At 44.2% G+C, this 27695-nt stretch overlaps 6 protein-coding genes across 10 annotated transcripts; 3 read left to right on the top strand and 3 right to left on the bottom strand.

The window, feature by feature from the left end:
* The first annotated feature begins 1 nt into the window (after position 1).
* Rpp25 (ribonuclease P protein subunit Rpp25) lies at positions 2-25227 on the top strand. 5 transcript variants are annotated; one of them, XM_076797833.1, is made up of 5 exons: positions 2-227; positions 23856-23966; positions 24026-24204; positions 24279-24389; positions 24456-25227. In XM_076797833.1, exons 2-5 carry the CDS (start codon positions 23856-23858, stop codon positions 24676-24678), a joined length of 624 nt encoding a protein of 207 aa, XP_076653948.1. In that variant the 5' UTR covers positions 2-227; the 3' UTR covers positions 24679-25227. The 5 variants fall into 5 exon arrangements, with proteins under 5 accessions (XP_076653948.1, XP_076653947.1, XP_076653946.1 ...); XM_076797832.1 differs by lacking the exon at positions 2-227 and adding an exon at positions 4309-4495; XM_076797831.1 differs by lacking the exon at positions 2-227 and adding an exon at positions 5994-6540.
* Positions 322-4201, top strand: LOC143359695 (uncharacterized). Its single transcript, XM_076797826.1, has 2 exons — positions 322-656; positions 771-4201. Exon 2 carries the CDS (start codon positions 794-796, stop codon positions 3605-3607), a length of 2814 nt encoding a protein of 937 aa, XP_076653941.1. The 5' UTR covers positions 322-656; positions 771-793; the 3' UTR covers positions 3608-4201.
* LOC143359701 (peptidyl-prolyl cis-trans isomerase H) lies at positions 4503-5818 on the top strand. Its single transcript, XM_076797837.1, has one exon. The coding sequence runs from the start codon at positions 5169-5171 to the stop codon at positions 5721-5723; it is 555 nt and encodes a 184-aa protein (XP_076653952.1). The 5' UTR covers positions 4503-5168; the 3' UTR covers positions 5724-5818.
* LOC143359697 (tyrosine decarboxylase) lies at positions 6533-9365 on the bottom strand. Its single transcript, XM_076797829.1, has 4 exons — positions 9332-9365; positions 8847-9060; positions 7166-8622; positions 6533-7067 (listed from the first exon to the last, which is right to left on the bottom strand). Exons 2-4 carry the CDS (start codon positions 9045-9047, stop codon positions 7061-7063), a joined length of 1665 nt encoding a protein of 554 aa, XP_076653944.1. The 5' UTR covers positions 9048-9060; positions 9332-9365; the 3' UTR covers positions 6533-7060.
* LOC143359442 (aromatic-L-amino-acid decarboxylase) lies at positions 13239-18721 on the bottom strand. The gene is made up of 12 exons (XM_076797366.1): positions 17833-18721; positions 17634-17747; positions 17473-17524; positions 16779-16849; positions 16457-16699; positions 15675-15800; positions 15370-15608; positions 14862-15036; positions 14624-14789; positions 14204-14558; positions 13902-13979; positions 13239-13488 (listed from the first exon to the last, which is right to left on the bottom strand). The coding sequence occupies exons 1-12, from the start codon at positions 18031-18033 to the stop codon at positions 13350-13352; spliced, it is 1959 nt and encodes a 652-aa protein (XP_076653481.1). The 5' UTR covers positions 18034-18721; the 3' UTR covers positions 13239-13349.
* Positions 24957-27676, bottom strand: Mob4 (MOB kinase activator 4). The gene is made up of 4 exons (XM_076797836.1): positions 27520-27676; positions 26721-27094; positions 26510-26644; positions 24957-26439 (listed from the first exon to the last, which is right to left on the bottom strand). The coding sequence occupies exons 1-4, from the start codon at positions 27577-27579 to the stop codon at positions 26343-26345; spliced, it is 666 nt and encodes a 221-aa protein (XP_076653951.1). The 5' UTR covers positions 27580-27676; the 3' UTR covers positions 24957-26342.
* Between the last annotated feature and the right edge of the window lie 19 nt (positions 27677-27695).

The following is a 27695-nucleotide window of genomic DNA, read 5'->3' as shown; positions in this document are numbered from 1 at the left end:
GGGAGTGATTGTAAAGATACTTGTAAAATAGTAATTTCATATCAATAATGCACTATTATATACTATAAAATATTAGTTTATGGTTTTGCTGTGTGAATGAAAATAATGCGTTTTGAAGGCACCGAAGAATATCAAGTAGAAGAGCGAAATAACCTGTCGGCGAAATCGATCTAATTTGCGAAGAGTACGTTGATTTGCAGCGTAGCAGCGACATCCACGCGAACACGGTACGATTTTTCGATAAATATTTAATTACTTAGAAGTTTTGAGTCGGTCAGCTTTTTCGAAGTATCGAAAATTTTAACTTGGACATTGCGCAAAGCATGCCGACAACTTCAGGTGGCGCACGATTTGCTGCACTCTGTGCAAATAACCTTGTTACACCATCGTTCGAATGGTGGTGACTTTACAAATTTGTAAAACAATTCAATTACGAGTTTAGAACAAATTGTGTAGATATGCTCCAGCGACAAGCAATTTAATGGGCATAGAATTTCTATCACGTATCTCCGTTTGTAGTCGATATAAGAGAGAATATACAAAGGTGCACCGTATTGGATTACAGTGCGAGAGAGCAAACACACGCACTAAATTTCTTAACGATTGTATACTACGTGTATAATTCGAATGGTGAAATGTGATCGACACATCAATTTGTAATGTATTTACATAAATCGACGAATACCGCTCTGTTATCAGTGGTGACAAGACCTAACTTAACATGAGGTGAAACTAGGTCTATGAAGGTTTCACTTACCATTAATTTGCAGTGTTTCGTACAAAATATTACACAATGGAAGCTCACGAGAATGAGCAGTACGTCACATTTCCTCTTTCTGGGGTGCACGATGGTATACAAGATAATATCATATCTCATGAGGAGATATGTGAACCTGTTGATGAGTGTGTCCTTCAAGAAGGGCTTACTGAAGTGTCTGTGACGGATGTAAATACTGGCATCACAGAGGCACAGGTTGCTGTTGAAATTTTAGCAGAACACTCGGACGAAGAAGATGAGAATCGTGTGGTATACCCTATATATATTAAGGAAGAAGAACAACAGCAATATACTTCAGGGGATGACGAGTCTATGGCAGTGGAGGCATTACGGCAACTTGGTGGAATGTATCCTTGCTTTGAGGATAAAAAAGTATCTTGTCCTAATTGCGCAAATCTTTTTTCACAGACTGAAATGGCCAAGCATCATACCACATGTACAGCTAATAAATTGTCCTGCATGACTTGTGGGGAAACATTCGAAAGAAAAATGGACTTGAATAATCACATGGTTTGCCACCAGGTGGATCGACCGCATGCTTGTAGAACTTGTGGCAATTTATTCCGTTCTAAGAGCAGCTTAAGATGTCATATGTCGGAAGTGCATCAAGTAGAAAGGCCTCACAAATGTACAATATGTGGAGCAGACTTTCAGAGGCCTTCTAGTTTGTCTAATCACATGAAAATACACACTTATGTTGCCGGTCGTGCCATCATGCAGTCGCAGGGTAACAATGTAACCCAATCTGAGGAAACATTTAGGAAATGGCCCGAAGATATGACCGAGTCCCAAACTAACCAAGTGCCATCATCTTCTGTACAAACTGTACAAACCTACGACACTGTCCAATGGACAGTCCCATCCTATAATTTTCATAATGAACAGTCAACAGTTAATGCAATATCCAATCCTCAGGGAAAAATGGATACGCTTCATGAATTCACTGTAATGCCAAATGGAGAAGTAGCACAATTCGAGTATACTCAACAGAGTAATATAAATAGTCAAGTTGGTCAACAGTACAACCTTTCGCTAAACTCTTTCAATAACACAGACGCGATGGTGAAAGTTGAGACTTTATCGTATAATAGTGAAGACAGACGAAATTATTCAGAGATTGAGACAAATGGAACAAAGCAACATACTTGTAGGCAGTGCGGTATCAGCTTCTCCCGAGCGACAGCACTGGTATCCCATGAGAAGATCCATGCGTCAAAGAATTGGAATATGCCGATCGAATGCGAGTACTGCGACAAACAGTTCCAAGATGGGAATCACTTAGCCACCCATCAAACAACTTGCGCGAAGAAGATGATGCAGAATAACATAGAGCAAGGTACACCGAACAATAAATGGGGTAAGCATGCCTGTTCCGAATGCGGTAAGAAATTTACCACTAAACAGAAAATGTTTAGACACCAGTGGATTCACAGAAAGAAGACACATTCCTGCGAGGTGTGCGGTTCCCAATTCGAGAAGCAAAATCAATTGGATGAGCACAGATTGTCGGCACATCCCGGCGATTCTCCGTTTACCTGTTCAGAGTGTGGTAAAAGCTTTGTATCTCGTCAGGGACTTTGGGAGCATGGTAGAACTCATGCCGGAAGTCCCGCTCATTTTCATTGTGATACATGCTCCAAGACATTTTCATCTAGACAGGGGTACTTAATTCATCATAGGACACACACCGGGGAGAGACCGTACGGCTGTAAATTCTGTTGGAAAGCATTTAGGGACGGTGGAACACTGAGGAAACACGAACGCATTCACACGGGGGAGAGGCCGCACGTTTGTCCCTTGTGTTCGAGAGCATTTAATCAAAAGGTGGTTCTAAGGGAACACGTTCGATGGGTTCACGCGGCAGGGAAAAATGAAACCGAAGTAACTGGTCCTCCATTTCCTTGTCCCATATGTGGTGCACTGAATCAAGACCGAGATGAACTGTGCGCGCACATCGTTAAACATTCTGACCAGATGATAGCGGAGGCGAAAGCTAAGACAAACAACAACGCTCCAAAACCCAAGCCAGCCAAGAAAAAATCAAAAGCATCTCCGAGCACTACCTTGCAAGGGAAACAGGCAGCTGGAAATCGAATGATTTCGAAGGCGGAACAGAATGAAGCTCTTCTGTCTATCACTGAAACGATTAAGCAAGAGGATCAGCAAATTTTAAACAATAAGCAAAACAGTACCTTCCTTGTAGTCACTACGAACAAACGTAATGAGAATTATATTGCAATATCAGAACTCAAGCCTGAAAGCGTACAATTGATAGTAGACGAGAAGCAAGATGAAAATATGCACATGTCACAGACTGATCATAGTCATAGGGAGTCTTTAAATATGATTGCTATAGATAAGCAGAATAACGCGACCCAAATAGTATCTGCCGAATCGGAGGGAAGTGCACTTCATCCTACAACCAGCCATAATGAAATAACAACAATGCATTTAATACAAACGTCGAAACAAAGCAATACTTTGCACTTAATATCAAAGCAGAACGAGTCGTTGCCAGTGCTAACATTACCAAATCCTCAGGGCCATGAAAACTTCTCCAGTCAAATCGCACAAATAAGTAATAACGATTTGCCAATGGATATGGTAACTCATCATTCAGCTAGGGAAGATCAAAGTATGAAAGACCCAAATCAAATTGGGCAGGATTCGTTAATGCAGGAGGGAGGTTCCCAAACAGCTGTAATACAAGTTGTACAGTATCATCATCAACACGAGAGCGATGACGGAGAGGAATTGGTCTGTGGTATCTGCGGCGAAGATTTTAATGATAAAAACGTGTTGATGGAACACGTTAAAATACACATATAATTATTGTTATTGTTTTGCTATCCAAGTTTGTGATATTCTTGTGCTATTACGACGCGACTGTATGGAAAACAATGGACTTTTTAAACATTACTTGCGTTAGGAGGAACAAAATGCGGAACATAGACATTTAAGCATCGTTTACAATAGAAGTAGCGCAGCACCAGTTTTCTATGTGTCCTAAAAACGCACTGATATTAAGAACACAGGGAATTTTCGATTATATTTATACATTTTTAATTGATTCGTTTAAGTTTCACGATTCCCTAAAAATGCTTTTGCACATTTAGGTCGTACACTATACATGTGGTTAAACAATGTACATGTACTAAAATAAAATCGGATAGATGAATATTTATATATTACATGGAACACGCATCACGGTTACGATAACGAAAAGGAAGGAAACATATCGTTGGAAAAAAACCAGAATAATAATCCGAGGTTTATGTACTTCTGCTTAAAGCAGTTTTACAAACAGTTTGGTCTTTGAATTTGTGTATCGTCCCAGGATACGTAAATTGTGAATGATCCAAATGCCACTTACAATGTAGAGCATAAGGTGCAATAAGAAAATAAAGTGCATTTTATTTTCTATATTTATTTTTCACTTCATATTAACACTGTCGCATACTTTTGTTTCTCTTTTTTTTCACATGAACGATCGATACATTTACGCAACATGCATTCGGATTCTCCGTATTTGAATTGGCGCGCATTTTTCCCAAAACAACATTTCGAAATAGTCACGTGTTGATGCCGGGACGAAATACAAGCGTGCGTTGTTTTGTAAAATAAATAATTAAATCTTTCGACTGTGTTTCACAATTGCTGTGCTACATATTATAGGATTGCAATAATTGAACGTCTACTCTTACATCTGGCATAAAAGTAAGTACTTTTTGCGATTGTATTTTTCAATTGTATGCTAGATATATGTATATTATGGGATTCCAATATTTGACCGTCGATTCGCATTTCACTTCTAACAGGAAAGTTAATACTTTTGTGATTATATTTCACAATTATTGTGTTAAATATTATAATTGTCGGCTCTTGTTTTTCTTGTACAGTCAGTATATGAATTTTATGTACTGACTCGGTTTTTGATTATGTACACAAAATCGTGTTAAGCGCTTAGAAATATAGTTTCTTGTATAAAACGTAAAAGTTTGTGACAATTTTTATTTTCAAATGAATACTAACCTCTACTCTGAACATAATCAGTGTATCATTAGCGTATATAGAAAAACGTGCAACGCACTGTTGTGACAATTGCATGTACCAAGCACAAAGCTAACAGAATATTTGTTACAAATTCATTATAATTATGTGAAAACAATTATACTGGAAATACAGTTTTGAAATTGAAAAAAGAAAGTAACATTTCAAAGTGAAGAAGTTTTAACCTCAATTCGACAACGCGTGGACACATACAATATACGAGCGTCGAAGAGGTTATGTTGTCGGTACCTGTTGTACCGGGTAATTGATTGAAGAAAATAAAAAGTACCGGTGTAGAATTAAGAGAAATAGCTTGAATTTTTAATTAAAGCATCTAAAAATGCCCACGTGGAATCAAATTCAAGCGCAGCTCCGGAATCCAAACAACCCGGTGGTGTTTTTCGACGTGTCTGTAGGCACAACAGAAATTGGTCGAATGATTTTCGAGCTTTTCGAAGACGTCTGTCCGAAGACCTCAGAAAATTTTCGACAATTCTGTACCGGCGAGTACAGAAAGGACGGAGTACCTTTGGGTTTCAAGGGTGCCATTTTCCACAGAGTCATCAAAGACTTCATGATTCAAGGCGGTGACTTTGTAAACGGTGATGGAACTGGAGTAATAAGCATCTACGGTGGTGGGACCTTCCCCGATGAGAACTTCACATTAAAACACGACTCACCTGGATTATTATCCATGGCTAACAGTGGCAAAGACACGAACGGATGCCAATTCTTTATCACGTGCGCCAAATGCAATTTCTTGGATGGTAAACATGTGGTTTTCGGAAGAGTAATAGATGGACTTCTGGTTATGAGAAAAGTAGAAAACGTTCCCACTGGGCCGAACAATAAACCAAAAATTCCTGTGACTATCTCTCAATGTGGACAGATGTAATCGCCAATTGTAATGTATATTTTTGTATGAAACTTGTGCGTTAAGGCAAACCTGAGATATTGTATAATATTTTGTAAGATTAAAAATGGTACCTTTAATCGAGTGCCTCTTTCCATTTAAGGGAGATTTAATTGTTTTAATGAGTGGCAAGTAGATTAGTGACCGATTGAGATTACCAATTTAGCTGGAGGCTATTATTAACCCCAGGGGTTTCATAATTTCTTATTAATGAGTACACTGCGGATCTTTATACGCAAATGTCTGAAATAGAAGGAAACGTGTATATTGTTAAAAATTCATAATATCTTTACTTTATTACAGAAAAGTTTTCAGTCACCCAAAGAAATTTTTTCATTATTTCAATTTTCATAGAACGAAGTATGAGAACAAGAATTTGCATAAAGATCCACAGTCTAGTTACCAGTCCGTAACTTACAGTTTCACGAGTTGATTGCAGGAACGTCTCTAAGAGAAATCAAATGAAAAAGGTTGTTTTACGAACTGCGATTTTTATTACATTCGATTTACATACGAAATAAATATTCCAGCTTACGACCTATGCAGAATGGTACTATGATTGGACGAAGATCCAAACGCGAAACACTTATGTAAGTCGAGGTACGCACGTGCGCGACAATCTAAGGCTACAGTTATCATCGATTGACAAAAATTCGAACCGTGAATGTTAGGTCATTCATATCAGCTCGCGTATCCCTACGATACGCGGCAACGCATTCGTACGTAATTCGTTCATGAAACAATTCGGTGAATCCGCTGCGCGCGACAGCCGAAGGATCAATCGATGTACTTAAAAACAGTGAGTCTTATCCTTTTGCCACAAACTACTGTATTCGGTTAGAACATGCTCGGAATTGTTACACGGACCGAGTAAATTGCTTACACTACGCGTGACCGCGTCCTTAGCAATCCGATCAACAGGAAACCGCACGCTTGCGATGCGTTCAACGCACCGTGCGGTTCGTTTATAAAACGATCATTACACGGCCCCCGCAAAACGCGAGCGCACGATCGTCGACCTTGATCACGGAACAAAATACGAAAATAAACCTCCGATCGCCGGTCTCGCGATTGCGCAAAAATCGGATTCCCGAGCGGATTAGCCAACAACACCGCGAATAAAACACCGTCGAGGAACTGCGCAATCCGCTCTCGCAAAACAATGCCTCGTCCGCCATTGTCCTGGAAAAGCAACGAAAGTGTCTACAATTCGCGCAGTATTCTGCGAGATCGATTCCACGCGGTCGGTAACCGGCCGGCGAAACCCCGAAATCACATAAAACACGAATCATCCGGATACCCCGTCATCATCGGGATCGTCACGACCTGAAACAACATTACACCGATCATCATCGTCAGCAGCTCACGGCAGCGATAACAGCTGGTCCCTCCTCTTGGGCACCGTGAGCTGAGGTGCGGTCTACCTGCTGTTGCAGAAGACGTCTTCCTCGATGGTGTCGACCTGCGAGTTGTCGTCGACGACCATGATGGGCGTGGCGCCGTCGTGAAGGCTCGACTTCGAGATCGAGCGTTTGTACACGTCCCTGGTGACGCTCCTGGTGAAGCTGAACTTCCGCACCAGCTTCTTGTCCAGGGCCGCCGGACTCTTCGGTCCTTTCGCCCGGAACTCGTCCTCGGTTCCTTGGTAATGAGCCAGCATCACCTCGGTCGCGTGCTCCTCGATCGTGTCCACCGCGTAATCGATGTCCTCGTCGGTGGCGTTCTCCTTGATCACGCAGAATCTCAGTATGTACTTGCCCATCACCCTGGCCGGGATCATGTGGATCCTGCCGGAGGCGTTGATGTTGGCCAGCAGCTCTTGGTTGATCTCGTCGCTCTCCTTCAACCGGAAACACACCAGGCCGACCCTGACGTCGTTCGTGATCTCGAACCTCTTGTCCTTTCTCATCAGCGTCTCGAACCGTCTCGCTAATCTGATGTGATTCCTTATGTACTTCTGCAGACCGGTCACTCCGTACGATCTCATGACGAACCACAGCTTCAGCGCTCGGAAACGCCTGCTCAACGGGATCCCCCAGTGACGATAATCTATGGACTCTCCGGACCTGGCGTGTTGAAGGTACAGCGGGTCGACCACGAGGGCAGACGTCAGCTTGACCCTGTCCCGCACCCACAGACAGGAGCAATCGAAGTTGACCAGCAGCCACTTATTCGGGTTCGTGTTGAAGGAGTCCGCGTGATGTATCCCAGCCATCAACGGTCTCATCTCCGGGCAAATGAAGGCGTTCCCAGCGTAAGCTCCGTCCACGTGCAACCACATGTTAGGGTACAGCTTGCACACCGGGCCGATTTCGACCAAATTATCGAACGCGCAGGATCCCGTGGTCCCCAGGGTGGTGGAGACGAAGAACGGAACCAGGCCGTTCGCCACGTCCTCCCTGACAGCGGACTCCAATCTTTTTCCACGCAGAGAGCCCTTCTCGTCAGGGTCCAGCACGCGGAGCTTCACCAGGCTGATCATCGCCGCCTTCTCCACGCAGGAATGCGCCTCCGTAGAACAATAAGCCACCAAACGTGGCAGGAAGGCCGAATCCTCGGTGTTCGGGTCCTGCTCCTTCAGGGTCCTGATCGCCTGGTTGCGCGCCGCCAGCATGGTCACCAAAATACACTCGGAAGCAGACCCTTGAATCACACCGCCGCCCTTGGAGCTCTTGTGCTCCGACAGGAACTCCTTCGGCAGGTCCATCGCCTTCGCGTACCAGTCCAGGACGATCGTCTCCAGCTCGGTGCAGGCTGGACTGGCAGCCCAGGAGAAGCCTATGCAGCCAATCGCGTCGGACAACATATCCCCCAGGATCGAGGGGAACGAGTTCCCCGCCGGAAAGTAGGCGTGGAACCGCGGATGTTGCCAATGGGTGATCTGAAACGCGTGTACAGAGAGGTGTCCTTTCAGTGATTCGGACTCGTTAGAGCCCGAGGGACGTATTTCGATGGCTCATCGTTCGGGACACCGTGGGAGAAGACGAGGACAGGAGAGGAACGTGACCGTTCACGGTCGCCTTGCTTTTTACTATTTTTTCGTGTTCATATTATTAACATCTAAAGAGGTCGGAATCGATAATCGAGCATCAGCTTTCAACTCACCCCGGGCATTATCTTGCATTCGACGTCCCGCATTATGGCGTCCCACGACTCCCCCTTCGCCGGCGCCTCTTTCGGCAGCAGCGGCCTCAGGTAGCCCGGGTCCACGTTCGCCGTCACCCTCTTGCCTTCCAGGGTGCGCAGGTACTCGCAGATGTACTCGATCATCTGCTTCCCGCGGACTTGGAACTCGTCGATGTTCATCGTAGCGCGCCGGCTGCAATGGAATTTCCAGAAAGCTATTGCGTAGAATTCGAACTTGATTGAGCACGTTCGCGGTACGTGATCGAGACCATTTTCGACACCCTTTTATCGGCACGCGGAATTAAGCGAGCGTCAAAAACATACTTCCGACGAAATCTCCGCGCCGTTCCGATCGATACCCGTGGTTAATTGAACGAATTTTAGAAATTAATGGGCATCATCGGTCGAGGGCTGGCCGAGCCCTTCGCGACAGGCTTCCCCGTTAACTTCGGTGAAATACGAACCGGAAAAATTTGACTGCTTCGATGTCACTTTCACAGTCTACTCGACGTTCTCTCGGCCGAAAAGCGTAGAATAAAATGCGAGCCGAAGAGGATGACCGATGGATCGACGCTTCAAGTAACTCAGCCGATTGCGGATTGAACGGTGTTGCACTCACTTGTTTGTACTACCGAAAGGAAAGCCGATCCACTGTGACGCTACCCGGGCCCTCCAGAAACCGAGAGCACGTCCTCCGGCGATTGTCGATTGGCTTGACGCGAGTCAGCTCTCGAGCAAACGCGTAACAGGTTTGTCCCGCGTTGGAGCCGAGACTGGTAGCACCTGCCAAAGCGCCGGTCAGTTTTATTGCGCGCCTCCGCTTCGTACATCCCTGCCTTACGCAGATTAATTTAAGGCGGAGCTTCGGCGATCGCGAGAATTTTTCGTTTACCTAATTCATTGTTGCTCGCGACACCGTGACCATCCACCAGCCATCGTAACAACCAACAGGAGCGGTTCCACCCACTGTCCAAATTCTCCCGCTACACCCTTGGATCTCTTTATATATCCTCTTCGAACGATGCACCTGTAACTTCTTCTAAACTTCTTGTTATAAAATCCATATTCTTTGTTTTTTTTTTTTTCTACAGTTACGTCTATTCTATTGTTTACGGGATAACGATCGACCGCACGGATGTACCCGTGTAGATCGGTGAATCAGCGTATTTGCGGACGGGTTTGCGGATTTGATTCGATTTCGAGACGCTCCAGTCAATTTTCTCGCGTTATCGGTCAGTTCCATGGGAAACCTACATTCTTCGCGCCAACCGGGCTCACCCCTATCGATCCCCATCGGTGTGCTATTTTAGCATCGGGAAAAGATCGATTCGTCTGCGCGGCGTGCGTCGCGGATCGATCCCGAAAAAATTTCTGAACGAAAAAATTTCGCGGGAGAACGGTGGCCGGCTATCAATGGCGGCGCTGTCAGAGGGGGGTCGAACTGGACACCGCCAGCCTGTTGTCGATGATGCACGGGGAGTAAACTCCAACCCCTCTCCCCTGGCTCCCTCCCCTGCTCCCCCGGGCTTTTATAAATAGACGTTTACTCTTCACCTACATTTACAACACCCCGTAGAGAAGCGGTGACAGGTCACCGCTCAATCTTTGTAACACACACGTGGGAACCGGGCGTGATCACCATTTTCTCTCGTCACCACCTTCACGCATGATCTCCTCGCGACCGTAGTTTTCGAATTGGATTCTCAATCGAGCCTGTCCGGGGGTAGCGATCCCCCCAGCCTCGAATTAATTAATCCCCCTCGCCCCCCTCTTATGTTAGTGAGTCCCCTTTCTTTGTCCGTCTTTCACCGTCACCGACGAATACTCTTTTTTTCTCCAACTTCCACAATGGACTCCTATTTGATTCACGGTCGCCTTGCTTTTTATTATTTCTTCGTGTTCTTATTATTAACGTCTAACCAGTTCGGAATCGATAATTGGGGGCTACCGATGCCCCCTTAGTCTCGAATTAATTAATCTCCCCCGCACCCCTTTTATGCGAGTCCCCTTCTTTGTCCGTCTCTCATTGTCACCGACGAACACTGTTTTTTTCCTCAATTGCCACAATGAAATCCTATTTGAATCACGGTCGCCTTGCTTTTTATTATTAACGCGTAACGAGGTCGGAATCGATAATTGGGGGCTAGCGATCTCCCAGCTTCGAATTAACTAATTTCCCCCACCCCTTTGTCTTTTCCCCCAGCGCTATCACCACCGAATACTGTTTTTTCAACTACGACTATAAAATTCAACACTTGCGTCAATAATCAAAATTTTTGTTACGCTTTAAATATAAATTAAGTTATTCTAGTAACTATACTGCAGATCTAAATGGAAAATAAAAATTGTCTGTCCCGATAGCAAGAGACAGGTGCCCGGTGGAAATGTCCGGTGGTTTCTTTATTTAATAATTCTAATAGGCTGAAAATCCGCAGACCAATTACTTCCGACGTGTTAGAACGATTAAAAGCAAAGCAATTTTCAGAAGGATTTTATTTTGCTTAGTTTTATGCAGTCTAATTAGACCTCCTTATAATTATAAGGAATCTTTTGGTCAACCGAGTGAATTTTTATCTTGTTCATAAAATAATCTGTGAATACGAAGATTCCGTAGTACACAGAGCGAGAGACACACACACACACTTGAACCAATGGTATACAGCGTTTCTCTTTTGTTTTTAAACAAATTCTTACGAGATTTGTTCAATAAAAAAAGAAATATGCATATTTGTGCGCGCGAAAATAATGTGTCGAGTAATCCAAGAAGGTGCAACGCGGAGAAACAACTTCGAAATGTCACCAGTCAATATTCGTTCATCTATTCAATGAACAACGAGTCTGGCTTTTTTCGGTGAACAAATAAGAGAACGCTGGTATTTTTCCAATTAAAAAACAACGACGGCCTGACCCCTTGCACCGCGATTCATTTTACAGCGATTAGATCTGCTTCGTCGTTCATAATTTCTCGCACTATAACACCGTGCTCGACTACCTTCTTACAAACCGAAATGAAATTCTATTCTGTCGTAATTAATACTTAAGCGTTCAAGTAAATGTACATAAAATCTTCCTTTCTTTCCTTCCTAGGATTAAAATCCTAGTGCAAGGGGTTGAACGTAGCTGGAAAAATCAAAGAAAATTGAAACAGTGGACCGCCGAGGGATTCGTTAAAGTGGGTTGCGGGAACACCGGTTGGTACGGTAATATTTTATTGAATTTTCTGATTCACATAGCATGTTGGAGGTTTCGGATGATCGAGAACCCTACCGTATAGCGACAGAATCACTGGGGCGGAGTGTGTGTCTTCTAATTCTCTTGAGCACTTGATTCGAGGGTTTGGGTAAGGGTGATGCAGTTAGGAATGAGATCTCCGGAATCGCGTTCTCCTTAGTCGCATCCTCGGGGGGGGGGGGGGTGTAATCGATATCTGGCTGATCGGAGGAGTATTCATCGAACTCGCTCAATTAATCAACATTCCCGGCGTTCTTCCCGCGATTGCGTCCGCGTTTTTCGCTTGACGTAGCACCTGGCGACGAACGGGTCCGTCGGATCACGTATTTGCGTCACGACGCTCGGAGAAATCGGGAAATCTTTCTGCGCAAAACGAGCCGAAGCGTGAATCGGAACGGTGCCCGGATAAATATGCCGACGGGAATTCTAGGTGAACGCTGAAGAAGTAAAGATCACGGCCGGGCGAGGACAGCGTCCAGGTGCACCGGGTCCCCGCTCGGATTAGGTCGCCGCATAGGTGACCCCAACCTTTTCGATCGCCGATTCGCGACAAAACGATCACACAACTTTCTGACCTTTCTCCCTCTTTTCGTTTTACCGCCGACGCGACGCGGGTCCTCCCACTGATCTCCTAATTCGCCCCGAGGAGGGACCAATCGATCGAGCACTTAACGCGAAACGGCGACGGAACGAGCTGACCTTTCTCTTTTTTCGCGAATTCTATTCACCTAATCGGCAAAGAGGAATCGTCTAACAAAAGCTGGACTCTGGCACGCGTTTACGGGGCATGCGGCTCCGTCGCGTCGCGATCCAAAACGGAGCGCATTTATACAAAACAGATCGATAAGCAAGTAAAGAAGATGTGCTTGTATTTATCAGGCCGACGAGCCGTACCGTTCCTGCGTCGAACGCCTCCGTCGACGGAGACTCGGCTCCCGGAAAACAATCGAAGATCAGCCCTCAATAATCCATAGCCCCAACGAGTTGCTCTGCGACGAATGTGTCCGATTGTTTCGGCTCCGACGTGGAAACCTGATCGTCGACCCCAGAGCGATCGAATGCGTTACACTATTTGCTACAATTTCCGAAAACTACGGGATCTCTCTGGTCATCCCCTATCGTCACGGGTGGGTTCCAGGGACGCGTACAATTTCGTCGGGCAGCGTACGCCATTTCAGCGGGATCTCGAGTGTCTGGTCGATGCACCTGGAGAAACGTTAGAAAACGCGGAGGAAACGATTCGGAAACGATTTACGCCCTCCCGTTCGGCGATCTTCCGCGAGACGGGGAACCGGAAGGCGAGGGCTCTGGGCTGCAGCCGTTGCTGCTGCCGCGGCGACTTCCGGTGCTGCCTGCCTTCAGGCGGACCATCGTGTCCAGGTGGCGGAATCTGCAACGGAAAATTCGGTGCAACGGTTCCGTGTCGAATCGTTTCGGTAGCCTACGATTTCGCTCGAGGCCGCAATGATTTCTCTTCGTCCCTTCGAATCTCCGACGAGAGATTCAAGTGTGACTTTGACAATGAAACGTCCGATATAATATTGCAAGACCACGGTTAAATTGCAGATGGTTTCGTTAAAAGTCCGACGAGAACCCAGTCGCAAGAACCTGGACAACTAAGATGAACTGAAGGGTTTCCATGTACAAATACAGTGAATTCTCGATGTATGTCAACAACACGGGTTTTGATAGCGTCGTGTACCGTGCGGGAGTAGTGGGGATAATTCCGCGACGTTTACCACGCAGGCCTTGGCGACATATATAGAGACATCACCGTAGCCTTCGAGAGGCTTGTTCGAGTACCTGAGAGACAATTCGCTCGTGTCTGCTGCATCCTTCGCCTGCATGAGGTAGGCCAGGGGCCAGGATATCCAGGAACGTCTGGAAACATTGTAACACACGTTTGGCAGCCGAAGATACCTTCGATCTAGCGTTTCAATTATGAACAAAGACTTCAGAGAGGAACAAGTGAAAGTGACATAAAACTTTCGCCACTGGTAACGTCGATGCAACATAGACGCCGAAAACGTTCTAACAAAAATTGCACAGGGGCGCCTAATTAACTCGTTCTCGAGGAAAAAATGAGTGAAGGATTGAATTCTTACGACGTAGGATTAGGATTGGAGCCAATTCCGCCGATCGTGGCCTGCGTGTCGAGCTTCGCGCCGGTCCTGTTCGGAGTTTTGGTGAACCCAGGTTGAATCGCTGGATCGGACACCATGCGGACGAAGAAGGACCTCCTCTGTTCCAGAGTGGCTTTCCTCTTCTTCTCCCGGATGTCTGCCAGCTCGTCCATAACATCCTGCAACGGGGAAAAAAATACGAATAAGTGTTCTGGAAGCGTCGAGAAATTTGAGAAATCGTCGGATTCTCGTCGTCCGGAGAGGACCGTTGGTATTTCGCTTGCCTTCGATTCCAGCAGCTCGGCCAGATAGTCGGTTATGATGCTCCAGGCGATGTCTACGATAAGGAATCGAGTGTTACGACACGCACGGTTAATTTCGAGAGGAGACGATAATACTGACCGACGTCAGAGGCTGTGGCATTCGGCGCGGCAAGCGCGAATCGGATCGTGAAACGTTGGTTCACTCTCGCCGGGACCATATGCAGCTTCCCCGAGTCGTTTATGGTGCTCAACAGCTTCTGGTTCAGCTTGTCGGAGCCCTTCGCGCGGAAGCATACTAGCCCCAGCTGAGACAACAATAACTATCGTTGAAGAAGGTGTCGAACATGATAGAGGCGATTGCGGAAGGTATGACTCACCACCACATCGTTGCAGACCTCGAACCTGGCGTCCTTTCTGACGAGCGCCTCGAACCTCTTCGCTAATTGAATATGGTTGCGAATGTAGGCTTGAAGACCGGATATCCCGTAGCATCTGAGGACGAGCCACAGCTTCAGGGAGCGGAACCGTCGGCTCAGAGGTATGCTCCAGTGTCTGTAAAAAAGGGATAGTCACATCTTCTTCCATCTTTACATAGCAGTAAAGTCTTCGACACCGTTTTTGACCCTCTAAGAATAAATCGGGACAATTCTTAAAATTATAATATAGGATTTAGCTACCTGGCGCTTCTACAGTTGTACTGACAGTTTTAATGAATTACAGGGAGCGCGAAGCAGCGTCCGCTTGCAGAGAAATTCTGTACTTTACGTGTACAAGAAGGTATCGCCTGCGCAACGAGGAAGGACGACCATAACTCTGAATTGCCGGGTCTACGAGGTGACAAATTGGCCGGCAGAGAACAGAAAGCCAGCGGGGAAGATGACTCACCTGTAATCGATGGCCGTGTCCGCGTGGGTGTGCTGAAGATAAAGCGGATCGACGACGAGCGCGCTGGTCAGCTTGAACCTGTCTCTCACCCACAGACAGGAACAGTCGAAGTTGGTCAACAGGAACTTGTTGGTGTTCGTGTTGAAGGAGTCCGCGTACTCGATACCGGCCATCAGGTACTTCAACTCCGGGCAAATGAACGCGTTTCCGGCGTACGCGGCGTCCACGTGCAACCACACCTGCGGAAACGGAAGATCTTGTGGGGCTCGAGAACAGGATGTTAGCGGATTAGAGGATGATCTTACGCCTTGGTATTTTTTACAAACTGGACCGATCTCCTTGAGATTGTCGAAGGAGCAGCAAGCGGTGGTGCCGAGGGTGGTCGAGACGAAGAAGGGGATGTAACCCTCGGCGGTGTCGGCCTCGATTGCCTATTAAGACAAACGAGATATAATAATGATAATTATCCAAGAGAATTACGTCGGGGTTTCATTGCTGTATCGATTCTCTGAAGAGAAGAGGTAACTCGAGCCGTCAACTTAGACTGCGGATCCTCGCAATAAAAATTGTCAAGTTATATGAAACAGCAGTTGAAAACGATCGGAATGAGAATGTACTTCTTCTTGTAACCCCTTGCTGTAGCATAACGAGTAAGACGATTTACCCAACGGCGGAAAGACGAGAAACATTTAAGAATTATCAATACATTTCTTACGACTTCATAAAACCACTGAAGAGAGACACATTTGGTTCCTACGACTTGCAATCCATGCAAACAATTTTCATTTTGCATAAAGATCTAGGAACGAATAGACTGTGGGTCTTGGTGCACGATCAAAATATTTTTTCTTTGAACCCCTTGCTATGTGATAATGAATTTTCTATACCGGAGAATAATCAAGGATAAAAAGGCTCTAATCATTGTAACCACCGATAAAATTGTCCACGCGAATGGCTAACGAGTTTTGCAACTTCTGATGTCTTTACCGTTTTGTATTCGACCTATTTACTTTTTTGCAAACGGAGAAATTAAACAATCCACTTGTAGGAGCCTATAAAAATCGGTGAAGTCTAGAGATGAACGTACCTGACGCAGAGTCTCGCCTCGAAGCACGCTCTTGTCATCAGGCTCCAGGATTCGGAGCTTCACGAAGCAGATCATCGCGTCCTTCTCAACGCTGCTGTGACTTTCCCGGCTGCAGTAGGCCATCAGCTTCCCCAGAAGCGCAGTTTCGTCCAGATGCGAATGAGCCGGCGACTCCTTCAGCCTGGCGATCGCCTGCGCCCTCGCAGCCAGCATGCACACCAAGATGCACTCCGAGGCTGAACCCTAACATTCAAGTCGACAATTTCCCTTCGTCAGTCTCTTCGCACCGAAGGAAAATGGAAGGAAAAGGTTCAAGGTGTACCTGTATCACGCCTCCTCCCTTGCTACCCGGGCTGAAGTAGAGGAAGTCCGACGGCAGACCGATAGCCTTGCCTGCCATTCAATTTCGCAAAATGTGTTCATTAGGTCTAGCGAATTTCCACGCGATTAGGTTGAGTAATAAGTTCGTCGGACGTGTCGCGTGAAATACGACAAACAAATTTAATGTTCAAGCTGTATTGAACCCCTTGCACGTCGAGTCAGATGAGGATTTCGAGTGAAACCTACTAAATATGTATGTTATTAATTTCCTTTAATAACATAAACATAAACTTTATCTTTTTCTACGAAATTCTGAACGATGAAGAATTTCTAATTGCTACAAGCACAAAATAAATAGTAGTGCAAGAGGCTACCCTTTTTTGACTGTTAACATTTTTGCCCTCAAACTATAAGAATAGTCTACCTTGTCCGATGCTCGACTAAAAAATCTGAAAAATTCATGTGGTACCTCCGAGCATCCGAAATTGAGATTATCATTGTGACAAATGTTGAAATATTTCATATTGTATATACCCGTGAACCCTTCTTCACAGTTTACGGGCTAACTTTCCAAACGAATAATGGTGCAACAATATAACATTAGGAGAGTTTCGTAAAAAAATATAGTAACATTCCTGTCAAGAAACGCGAACGGATTTCTTACTCAACCTAAAGGAAGACCGCGGTATCATTACCGAACCAATCGCAGACTATCGTCTCCAGCTCGGTGCAGGCCGGACTGGCCGCCTAGAACAAACAGAGGGTGGTGATCCGACGGTGATCGAGCAAATAGTTACCGAAAGATCCGTCTCGCCTGACGCGAGGGCCGAATGATTAGGCGCGCAGCATCGCTCACCCATGAGAAGCCGATGCAGCCGATCGCGTCGGACAACATGTCGCCGAGGATCGAGGGGAAGGAGTTTCCGGCCGGGAAATAGGCGTGGAACCTCGGATGCTGCCAGTGGGTGATCTAGAAAAACGGGGTTTCCCTTCCAGGCTTCGTCAGGAGGACACAACACAAGCTCTAATCTAAAATCGTCCGGACTTGGCCTTACCCCGGGCATGATCTTCGACTCGATGTCCCTCATGATGTCCTCCCAAGGCTCCGGTTGCTGCGGAGCCTCTATAGGCAGCAGAGGCCTCAGATACCCTGGTCCGACGTCCGGCGTCACCCTCCTGTTGTGGATGTTGCTCATGAACTCGCAGATGTACTCTACCATCTCCTTGCCGCGCACACGGAACTCCTGGATGTCCATCGTGATCTCGCTTGGATGATCTGGTCGAATCAGGCACAGTCTTCGGATCGATCGATATTCCCGTAGAGGAGGAGATCGCGGCTTGCTGTCACGGATCTATCAAAGGGACGGAGGTTTCCTCACTTTACTCTCGGACACAAACTAGGCGACATTCACTACAGAGCCACAGAGTCACAGACGTATCGTATCGTTCCCATGAAGCAGGATCAACCGAGTTATCCTGGGATCACTGACTGGTCGGTAGTCTTCGTGGTCCCGTTAACGCGCGGCGAACCGTCCTACCTGTTGCTAGTCAGTGCGAGTACGAGGATGCTGGGTGTCCGATCGGTCCACGCCGGATGAGCCACCACCGAACAATCCCGAGTTCCTCTAACCACCGTGGATATATCGAGGATCCAGCCAGCGAAAAGCCTCCCCGTCGTGCGCAAACGCATCCTTCCGCGCCGATCTTCTTCGTCGCGAGTCCTCGAGCAAAGGACGAGCAGCGAAGAGGGAGAGAGAATTGGGGGAGAAGAGAGGGAGAGAGTCGAACGAATGGATCTATCTGTGCTACGGGACAATTTCCGTCAAGGGGATGCTTCAAATAGACACATGGGAGACCATCGTCTGACCCTGCGCCGCCGTAAGCTCATCCTTCTCGTTCGTCAGCCGGTGTTTAATAACTATCGCACCGTCGGAGACGAGTCCCTTGGAGCTCGAGGGGCAAACAATTTCGCACCGGTGTGCGGGTCCGTCGCCTAACTTCCAGAAGGTGAAACGGTTCCTGATGCTGTTTATTTTGTTTTACCGAATCTAGTCACCGGATCACTGGGAAACCACGTCGAGAGCTGGCGTGACCAGGAAAAGGGGGTCAAAAGTTCCCCGGCGCGGGAGATCTCATTCCGCAGGGCTGATAGACGCGGAAGTATGCATAGAATCGGCGGCCTGGCAAATCGACTGGTTCGAGGTTGGCCGGGGAAAAGTTCTCGAAACGGTGTTCCAGCTCGTTCATTCGCGACCAAGTCGTCGAGCATCTTCGCCGCAGAGAAGTTGGCCACTCGAACAAATTGGAAGCCGGTCTTGCCGCGGCAACGGCGGCGCGCGATGGTTTATTACGGTGGTGAAGGGGCGCGTAGGCATCGTTAAGAAGGTGTCAGACGCAGAATGTCCTCCCAGATCTTTCTTTCCTCCTCTCTCTCTCTCTCTCTCTATCTTTCCTTCTCGTTTGGTCGGGAAGATCGAGAAAAAGTCGTGTCGCGCACCGAAACTGGTCGAAATCCTTGACCTTTTCCGCTTTTTACAGAATCCACGGCGCATCCACCGAACCCTCGATTGCCTCGACTCGGAATTAGATTGTTCTCTGAGGGCAGACACCACCGATAACTACGGCACCGCAGAGACCTTTGTTTATGTGTGTGTGTGTGTATGCTCACCTGCTGGCTCACCTCCACGCCCGGAAATCGGTCGATGATTCGTCACCCGATCCGGTTTCTACATTCTCTCGACGCGGCAAACGGTCCGTTTGGTCAACCGGACGCCCGACTACTCGTGACTACTTGAAGAATAGCATCGCGGGACTATATAGGACGAGTAATGATTTCCCTGCCTAGACACGGAACTAGGGACAGTTCCGAGAAACTCGGAGTTAAATCTTTAAAGGGAATCGATCGTGGTTGAGGTGTCGCTGGTCTGTCCGGCGGAACTACGAGTGCACATGCACGACAGAAATTATGGTTTCTTGCATACGGTGTCGCCGAACGGCCGGCGAATCGGCGATTCTTCCAGCGGCGGACACACGGGTGCGTTTACGCCTTTAGACTCGAGTGCGTGTTTGGTATTCCATTTCGCCTCCGACCGACGCATTTCTACCCGGTGCCAGCCGTCGATAGGTCACGGTGTCCCGGGTTCCTTTTTGTTCCAATTTTTCTACAGGACAAATGGACCTGATTTTATTGGCGGATTTAATGGCGGAGTCTTTATGCGAATTCCTTCTTTTAGAGATTATTTCATAGAGACCGGAGCCAGGGGGAGATTTCTTTTGTTGGGGGAAGGTAGATTGTAGTCGGAACGGAGCGAGAGTATTGCTGTTTTTGTTAGTATACATTCTTAGTTATAAAAGGATCAAATTTATTTGAAACTCCAATTTTTGGAACTCTGCATGTTGTGAAAATATCGAGTTTAATCAAGAACTCTTTGTCAGTTACAGTGCTTTCACCATTTATTATTTATTATACAGTCTTTTTAACATTTTGGTAGGCGCAAAAATCTATTAGTAGGCTCTTCAACGACTGCGCTGTGTAAATTTTTTCTGAAACGATAATGTCGCGTTAGATTATGTTCTAGAAGGCAATTCTTTTACGAATGAAGTTACTGTGATTACACTGTCCAACACCAAAATTATTTTGCAATACCTGTTGGCTGATTCCTATACACTTTGTCATTCTAAAACCAAATCCGAAAGCAGAATCGCTCTATCACGCAATGTTTTCGAAAAATATTGGTTTTTGTAAAACTGCACGATTTTGATGAAAAATGATGTGTCACGCAAAAACTAAACACGCAAGAAAGTTCAAGTTTCAGTCAAGAGATAGAGGGGACTCTCCTCTACATATCCATATAGCCAATTATATTATGTACTTCCTAATAGTTGTAAATGGTTGTTAAAGTTTGAAAATGTGCCGACGCGGGTACTTTGTACGCTCTATTTTTGTATTTATCCAAAAAAGCCTTTATCTAGCAGGAATTTACTATACAGGAATGCATTCTACAGACATTTCTGGTAAAGAAACCATTCACGGAAAGTATCTGGTTCCCTTAATATACGAGAAGGTTCAGAAAATATTCATTGACAGCTTGTGCACGACGCGTTCGCGCCAGACAGCCATTGCAGCCTTTTCTCGACTCGCCAGGGCCGTCTGATGTAAACAAATTTTAAAAAGTTTCCGCCTTGCTTGACGTTTGTTCCTGCTATCCCGATTTTCAATAATAAGTGTCCAACAGTAATCAGCAAGCATCTTGGGTTGGAACGAAAGGTCGTAGCGTTTTTAAATTAAAATTCAAAGATAAAATTAAGATATTTATTCATAGGTTTATTAAATAACAAATTTTCCATTCTCCTCTATTATTTTTTGCCATTTTCGAGACAACCTATCATGTTATTACATAAAATTATGAATAAATATCTTAATTTTATCTTTGAATTTTAATTTAAAACGCTACGATCTTTCGTTCCAACCCAATATATACAAGGTGTTCATTTGAAAACTGTTCAGGCGAATATCTCGAAAAGTATGAAAGATGTTAAAAAAGCGTAAAACACGTGTCCAAGGATTTCGAGGGGGAAAGAGGGGGGCGGCATCAGTTTTTTATTTGGGTGGCGTTTTCAGGATCATTTGAAGGTCAACTTTGTTTTTTTTAAATGGAATGTCCCATTTTTTATACCATGGATCGATAGAGTATCAAAGTCTGAGTATAAAAGCGTTGACCTTCATATGTCCTAAACCTAATAGTTAACGAGATTTTACGCTTTTTTAATATCTTTCATACTTTCCAATATATTCGGCTTGAAAGTTTTCAAATGAACACCCTGTATATATTTGGTTGGAACGAAAGGTCGTCGTAAGGGCGTTTTAAATGAAAATTCAAAGATAAAATTAAGATATTTATTCATAATTTTATGTAATAACATGATAGGTTGTCTCGAAAATAGCAAAAAATAATAGAGGAGAATGGAAAATTTGTTATTTAATAAACCTATGAATAAATATCTTAATTTCATCTTTGAATTTTAATTTAAAACGCCCTTACGACGACCTTTCGTTCCAACCCAATATATATTTATATATATATATATATATATATATATATATACTTATTTATTTATTTATTTACAAAGGGAAAGACTTATGTGCGATGCTTGCTGATTAATGTTGGACACTTATTATTGAAAATCGGGATACCAGGAACAAGCGTCAAGCAAGGCGGAAACTGTTTAAAATTTGTTCACATCAGACGGCCCCGGCGAGTCGAGAAAAGGCTGCAATGGCCCTCTGGCGCGTACGCGTCGTGAAAATCATGCAGTTTTACAAAAACCAATATTTTTCGAAAACGTTGCGTGATAGAGCAATTCTCCTTTCGGATTTGGTTTTAGAATGACAAAGTGTATAAGAATCACCCAACAGGATTTGCAGAACTCGAAAAAAGTTTTATTTTGTTGGACAGTGTTATTGAACGCTTTGCCAAAAAATCTTCTAAAGAATTTCTACTATTTCTAATAGGGTTCTACTAACAATTTATGAAGAAACGTGGAAAGCCGCCACACTGTTCTCAATTTTTATTGGAATTTAAAAAGTACCTGCTCGTTACAGGCACCCTATCAGTATAAATAAAACATTAGAATATTAAGAAACATACGAAATCATGTTTCGTCCGCTTTAAAAAATTCGTCCCTGAATGTCATTAATTCCGTTCCATATTGCAGAAATGAGAAACTCGAGAAGCTAAAACGACGTTGTGGAGCACACTGCGTCGAGAAAAGAGAAACCACGAGGGCACGAAAATGGTGCAACGAACTCTCGATAGTGTCCAGAGGATGTTCATTGAATAGTTCGGACCGCGAAAGGTGAAACGCCGCCCTTTAGGGATAAAAACGTTCATAATGCTGGAATGCAGGGGCGAGGTACCGGTAGGGGTGCTTAATAATGCAATATGGCGTCGTGGCGTCGCAGCGCTATGCCGACTATGCCGCATACCACCACCATATACGCCTACACTGCGAGGAGCCAACCCCCTTCGCGCCACTTGGAAAGGAGCGACGGGGAAGGGATGTACCGTGCAATCGAATGCTGATTGGAAAATATTGATGGGGCTTTCCATACGGGGGGCCTCTCCACCGCCGCCGCAGCTTTTTCTCTCGCCCCGGAATTCCGGAAATTATATCGGACGCGAACTTTCGAGGGACGACCAGCTCCCACCGCGGCTGATATTAATTGACGATCACCGGAACGAGATTGATGGCCCACACGAGCCCCCGTGACTTCCCCATAGCGATCGCTATCACCGAATTCTTTTCTTCGTACGGTTACAAATCGCGCGTCGATCCAATTTATCAAATATCGTCGAGAGTCGCCAACGGACGGATCATTATGCAAAATAAAAATTGTCTTACGACAAACTGGAATAAAATAGAAATTTATTTTCTTTCTTTAACAGGTCGAAAATAATATCACAGTATTTTCCAATTCTGCCAATGTTTTTACTGTTTTAAATTACTCCTCGTTTCATGAGATCCCAGTATCACTAATTTTTGGTGATGAAACTTCCTGAAACAGTATCAAAATTTCGCCGTGCTTAACGAAGGAATTTTTATAAGTTCATGGTGGTCTTCATGAATGGTGACTCCTCTCAGGAGATCATGACCTACTGACTCACAAAGAACGTCGCCCGTCTACCCCCTCCGATTTCGATGAAACTTCGCGGCTTTGTGCTGCATTGAGCCATAAATAATCTCTGTTTTCATTACACTGCAGAGTATTTAATAAGCAACATTTTCCACGCTTTTCTAAAACATATATCTTTAACAAAACGAGGACTGAGCAGAAGAATATTACACGATCATGATAGTGTTAAAGGAATGAACGGGCAGGAAAAAATCTGAAGAACGCAGCAGGGTTAAACTATATTCTTATCTTTTATAGTCTTCGAGATAGCTTCGAGGGTGGACATTTTCGAGGGGTAGTTCCACCCCTTCGAGTCTCAGCCGGGTCAGATGGCATTCTCAAGACTTCCCTCGTCCAATGGGAACCGATGGAATGTCGACTAAGTATTTCATTTAATTGTTGCAGATGGGCAAATCGAAGCTCAGGAAAACGAAATGGACGAAGAACTTGATCGAGGAGCCAGAGGATTCGGGAGTCCCTATACCGAATTTACCGAAGAACTTCCTCTTAATGCGTGTAAGATTATAATGAAACTCTGTCCTCTCGGATTTCGTTATCTGATTGAATCCTTTCAGGTGAAAAGTGGCACGAAAATTAGGAACGTTCTTGGCTACGCTTTGAAAGAGTTTCCGAACTTCGACTGCGTCGTGTGGACCTCGATCGGCCACGGTATAGGAAAGGCCATTTCTTGCGCGGAGCTGTTCAAAAAGAAGAACAAGGGACTCCATCAGATCACAAAATTACGTTACACACAGTGAGTCTTGCAGCAATAAGAAAATCGTCAGGAGTTCATTGCACTGTTAACATTGCTCGTTCGTTAAATTACAGATCAGAGAAGTCCAAAACGGAAAATGCAAATGGCGATACATCGGCGACCCGACACGTACCGGAAATACACATTATGCTGGCGAAGGAAGTGAATGATACTTCGGTGCCTGGGTAAAATGAGTTTCTTTATTGTTATTATTGTTGGTAGCATTTAGAGTGTTATCGTGGCGAATTTAGTTATCAGGCACCCGACGATACCGGGGAATTCTTGGACGAAGAAGAAATAAAGAACGGGAAGAAAGGAGAGAGACAGGAGGCTGGTAGTAATGTGACCTGCATCGATGCTGAGGAATTCGCCGTAATGGGACTAAAGACGGGTCAAAAAAGACCGAAGAAAGAGCCGCAAACGGGAGCGTTGTCGAAGAAAACTAAAAAGCGGAAGAATGATAAACAACAGTGAAAGAGAAAGGAGTTCTGCATAACATTGTAAATGAAATATAATTTCTCCTCGGAGAACTATAGATCATGTATCGAAGTCGAGGAAAAAATATATAGCACTCTTTTGTTATTCAAATAATTAAATACTTGTTCGGAACTGTAGGTATTAAATGCATAATTTAATCCCTCGAAGGGTTAGTAAACTATTCGTAATATTTAAAAAATCCTTGTCCGTGAAGCATTAAAAAATAATGCTCATATCTCAGGTTTCCATCATTCACAAAAATATCTTATGATGTATTTGTATTGAATAGAAAGTTTATTCTTTATCAAGTACATGCACTTTCGTTACAGAAATGATCGCATAACAATATATTCCTGTCGTCTTCTTTGTTAATGAATACTCTTATTTACAAAGTGTAGTTTATATATACAATGTTGCGACAGCAGTACACGTATAAGGTGTCGCGTGCGAAAACAGGTATGCATGAACATCGTGAACTTATGTTTAGTACGAAAATTTTCAGTGCCCTCCGTGTAAATTCGCTTGCAAATTTTGTTAAAAAAAGAACATTCTGTCGCAAAAGATTAATGTACCATGTCCAAAAACGAATCGATGGAACAGCTTGTCGTTTACTCGAATTCCCTAGTCTTATTTTTATAATTGCAAGAGATATCTGGCAATATGTCAGAATCGCATATATTGTATATTATTCTTACGTCTAACAACTGACAATAGAAGTCGAACTTCTTTGAGTCATGAAATATCATGCGACAACAGGAGAGAAGCTTAATATTTCAGTTTCATTACCACACGAGATAAATATCGTATAAATATTTATTACCATCACTGCCATTAATAATAATGTTGAATAAGAATCCATTTAATATTGTGATTATGGTTATATCATATTGATAAATTGCTTTACGTCATATCGAACAAATCTATTCCTCATCAAAAATTCTTTAAATGGAAATCAGTATTAAAAATCAGTCGCTTGAACTTACTTGGTAATTTAGTTATAACTTACATCTTATTCCATAAATGAACGTGTGAAAAAATCGTCTTTTGAACTGGTTCGCACGAGTAATCATTAATTTAAATAAAATCAAATATTTTTACAAAAATGTACAATGCTATGGAAACTACCTTCGACGAAAGATGCGTTTAACTTGAATTTCTTGTTATTGATATAATACTTATTTAGACGAGTTATTTAATCATACGTAGAAATAAAAATTCAGTAACACATAATTGTTTTGAGTTCAATATATTGTAGAAAATATAATGAGTAAGAAGTGTATCTTCATGTTTCTGCAAGTACACAGTCCATATCTTCATATGAAACGACTTAATAACAGTTGCGTTCATAATTTCAATTATCTTGTACATTGTAAAGCTTACACATTTTAATAATAAACTAATATTGTAAATATGATTATTAAGCATGAAAAACTGCTTTATACATCAAATCGAGTTTAGAAAAATGGAGAACAAGAAATTCTAGTGTCAAATTTAGATGTTCACATTGTGTTTCAGGTGGGATCATTATCGACCCCTTTCCAACGCTTTCGTCGTATTTCCAAATACGCCAAGAAGTACTTCAGCAGTGTATCAATATTACCAATGGTTTCTCTAAATTTGACAAATCAACTTTGGGGGCAGTATAAATAAATGTTTAGATTCTAGGCTTCGCTCTCCGTGGTTCCATCTTCTTCCATTATCGGTACTATCAAACATTCCTTTGACATCAAGCTGTACTTTATTACAAATGCTGTGAACCTGTAACAAGCAGATATACTCAGCAAGAGAATACATGGCTATATGGGATTTACAGCGTATATTACTCTACCTGCGACACAAAAATGTTTCATTCTCGTACTCATCAAATATTGTTCTATGGTGGTAATATGCATGAGAGAAGATTCTGTAAACTCTACGACTAACAGATCCCAGCTTAGCGACAGAAGATTCCTTAATACTCACTCTGCAACGAAATTTCAAGCATATATAATTACATTGACCATTATTTTTTGTATGCCCCCTCTCATCTATTATTATACCTGCTAGGAAAATACTTGTTACTGTTAAGTAAACAAGCAGCACCATCGAGCGTGTGTCGTGTGTAATCGACAGCTGGACATTCCTTGGGTGTCTTATGCGCAGCGCACAAAAATATCCATTGTTCAGTCGCTGTCATTTGTGTACAAACTTCTGGCTGACATTCCTCCTGCAGTCTTACTGTTAAACCGTTTAATTCCATACAAAACTGTCTGAGATGCTCGTATTTCCATACAGCCTCATCGTGTGCTTCTGGCATTTCCAATATCAAGTCAACATTCGAAGGATCTCTTCGGATCATCTGTTGAATATACTGCTGCACCGCCAGCGTGCTATCCATTTCTTCGAATGGTTCATCGGGCCACCTAGAGAAATCCTAAACGAATAACACTTGTGATTAGAAGAACCGTTCGAGCCCCGATAGTCGTTTAAAAACTCTTCGTTATTACAGAATAGCAATAACACACTCTGTTATTACCTGTCAAACATATACATGTTTGTCATTTAGGGCGTAACATGAAATGTATTCGCAACATTTAATTAACCTAAAATTGTGTTCGGGGTAGCAAAGAATCTGTGCATTAATGAACACAGGGGATCAGGTAAACAGGATAATATGTATTATTAGAGCCTGTAAACAGTCGCCTGTTTTGTGGGCCTTTCATTGATTTTCATCGGACATGTCAGGGACGCGTTCGAATGTTTCTGCAAGTACACCCCGTAAAACGGAACACATATCGGACTATGGTACGGGAGGCACGGTGGCGGTAAATCGTTAACAAAAATAACATCGTTATTAACCTTTGCTTTGGTCCCGGGCCTATTTCTTCTGAGGATCGTAGGTCCGTCCGCCATCTTCATTTTGCTTCGATCGTATCAAATAAAAAGATCTGGTGTGTCGTAATGTCGGAACGGAGATGCAATGTCGGTCTAGTGAGAGTAGCGACATCATACAATCGATACCTACATGGTGGTAC

The sequence above is a fragment of the Halictus rubicundus genome, chromosome 12, assembly GCF_050948215.1.
Source record: "Halictus rubicundus isolate RS-2024b chromosome 12, iyHalRubi1_principal, whole genome shotgun sequence".
NCBI classification, from domain to species: Eukaryota; Metazoa; Arthropoda; class Insecta; order Hymenoptera; family Halictidae; genus Halictus; species Halictus rubicundus.
This window is presented reverse-complemented; position numbering and strand designations above follow the sequence as displayed.

What these genes read in the sequence shown, in the direction of transcription:
- LOC143359695 (XM_076797826.1), top strand. Translation starts at nt 794, where the DNA reads ATGGAAGCTCACGAGAATGAGCAGTACGTCACATTTCCTCTTTCTGGG.
- LOC143359701 (XM_076797837.1), top strand. Translation starts at nt 5,169, where the DNA reads ATGCCCACGTGGAATCAAATTCAAGCGCAGCTCCGGAATCCAAACAAC.
- LOC143359697 (XM_076797829.1), bottom strand. Translation starts at nt 9,047, where the DNA reads ATGAACATCGACGAGTTCCAAGTCCGCGGGAAGCAGATGATCGAGTAC. An exon ending in AATGCAAGATAATGCCCGGG is followed by an intron (nt 8,623 to 8,846) that starts GTGAGTTGAAAG and finishes CACGCGTTTCAG; the next exon opens with ATCACCCATTGGCAACATCC.
- LOC143359442 (XM_076797366.1), bottom strand. Translation starts at nt 18,033, where the DNA reads ATGGACATCCAGGAGTTCCGTGTGCGCGGCAAGGAGATGGTAGAGTAC. An exon ending in AGTCGAAGATCATGCCCGGG is followed by an intron (nt 17,748 to 17,832) that starts GTAAGGCCAAGT and finishes CCGTTTTTCTAG; the next exon opens with ATCACCCACTGGCAGCATCC. An exon ending in AGGGAGGAGGCGTGATACAG is followed by an intron (nt 16,700 to 16,778) that starts GTACACCTTGAA and finishes CTTGAATGTTAG; the next exon opens with GGTTCAGCCTCGGAGTGCAT.
- Rpp25 (XM_076797830.1), top strand. Translation starts at nt 19,743, where the DNA reads ATGGTTTCTTGCATACGGTGTCGCCGAACGGCCGGCGAATCGGCGATT. An exon ending in TTCCAGCGGCGGACACACGG is followed by an intron (nt 19,812 to 23,855) that starts GTGCGTTTACGC and finishes TAATTGTTGCAG; the next exon opens with ATGGGCAAATCGAAGCTCAG. An exon ending in AATGATACTTCGGTGCCTGG is followed by an intron (nt 24,390 to 24,455) that starts GTAAAATGAGTT and finishes TGGCGAATTTAG; the next exon opens with TTATCAGGCACCCGACGATA.
- Mob4 (XM_076797836.1), bottom strand. Translation starts at nt 27,579, where the DNA reads ATGAAGATGGCGGACGGACCTACGATCCTCAGAAGAAATAGGCCCGGG. An exon ending in GGCCCGGGACCAAAGCAAAG is followed by an intron (nt 27,095 to 27,519) that starts GTTAATAACGAT and finishes TTATTCGTTTAG; the next exon opens with GATTTCTCTAGGTGGCCCGA. An exon ending in GAAACATTTTTGTGTCGCAG is followed by an intron (nt 26,440 to 26,509) that starts GTAGAGTAATAT and finishes TGCTTGTTACAG; the next exon opens with GTTCACAGCATTTGTAATAA.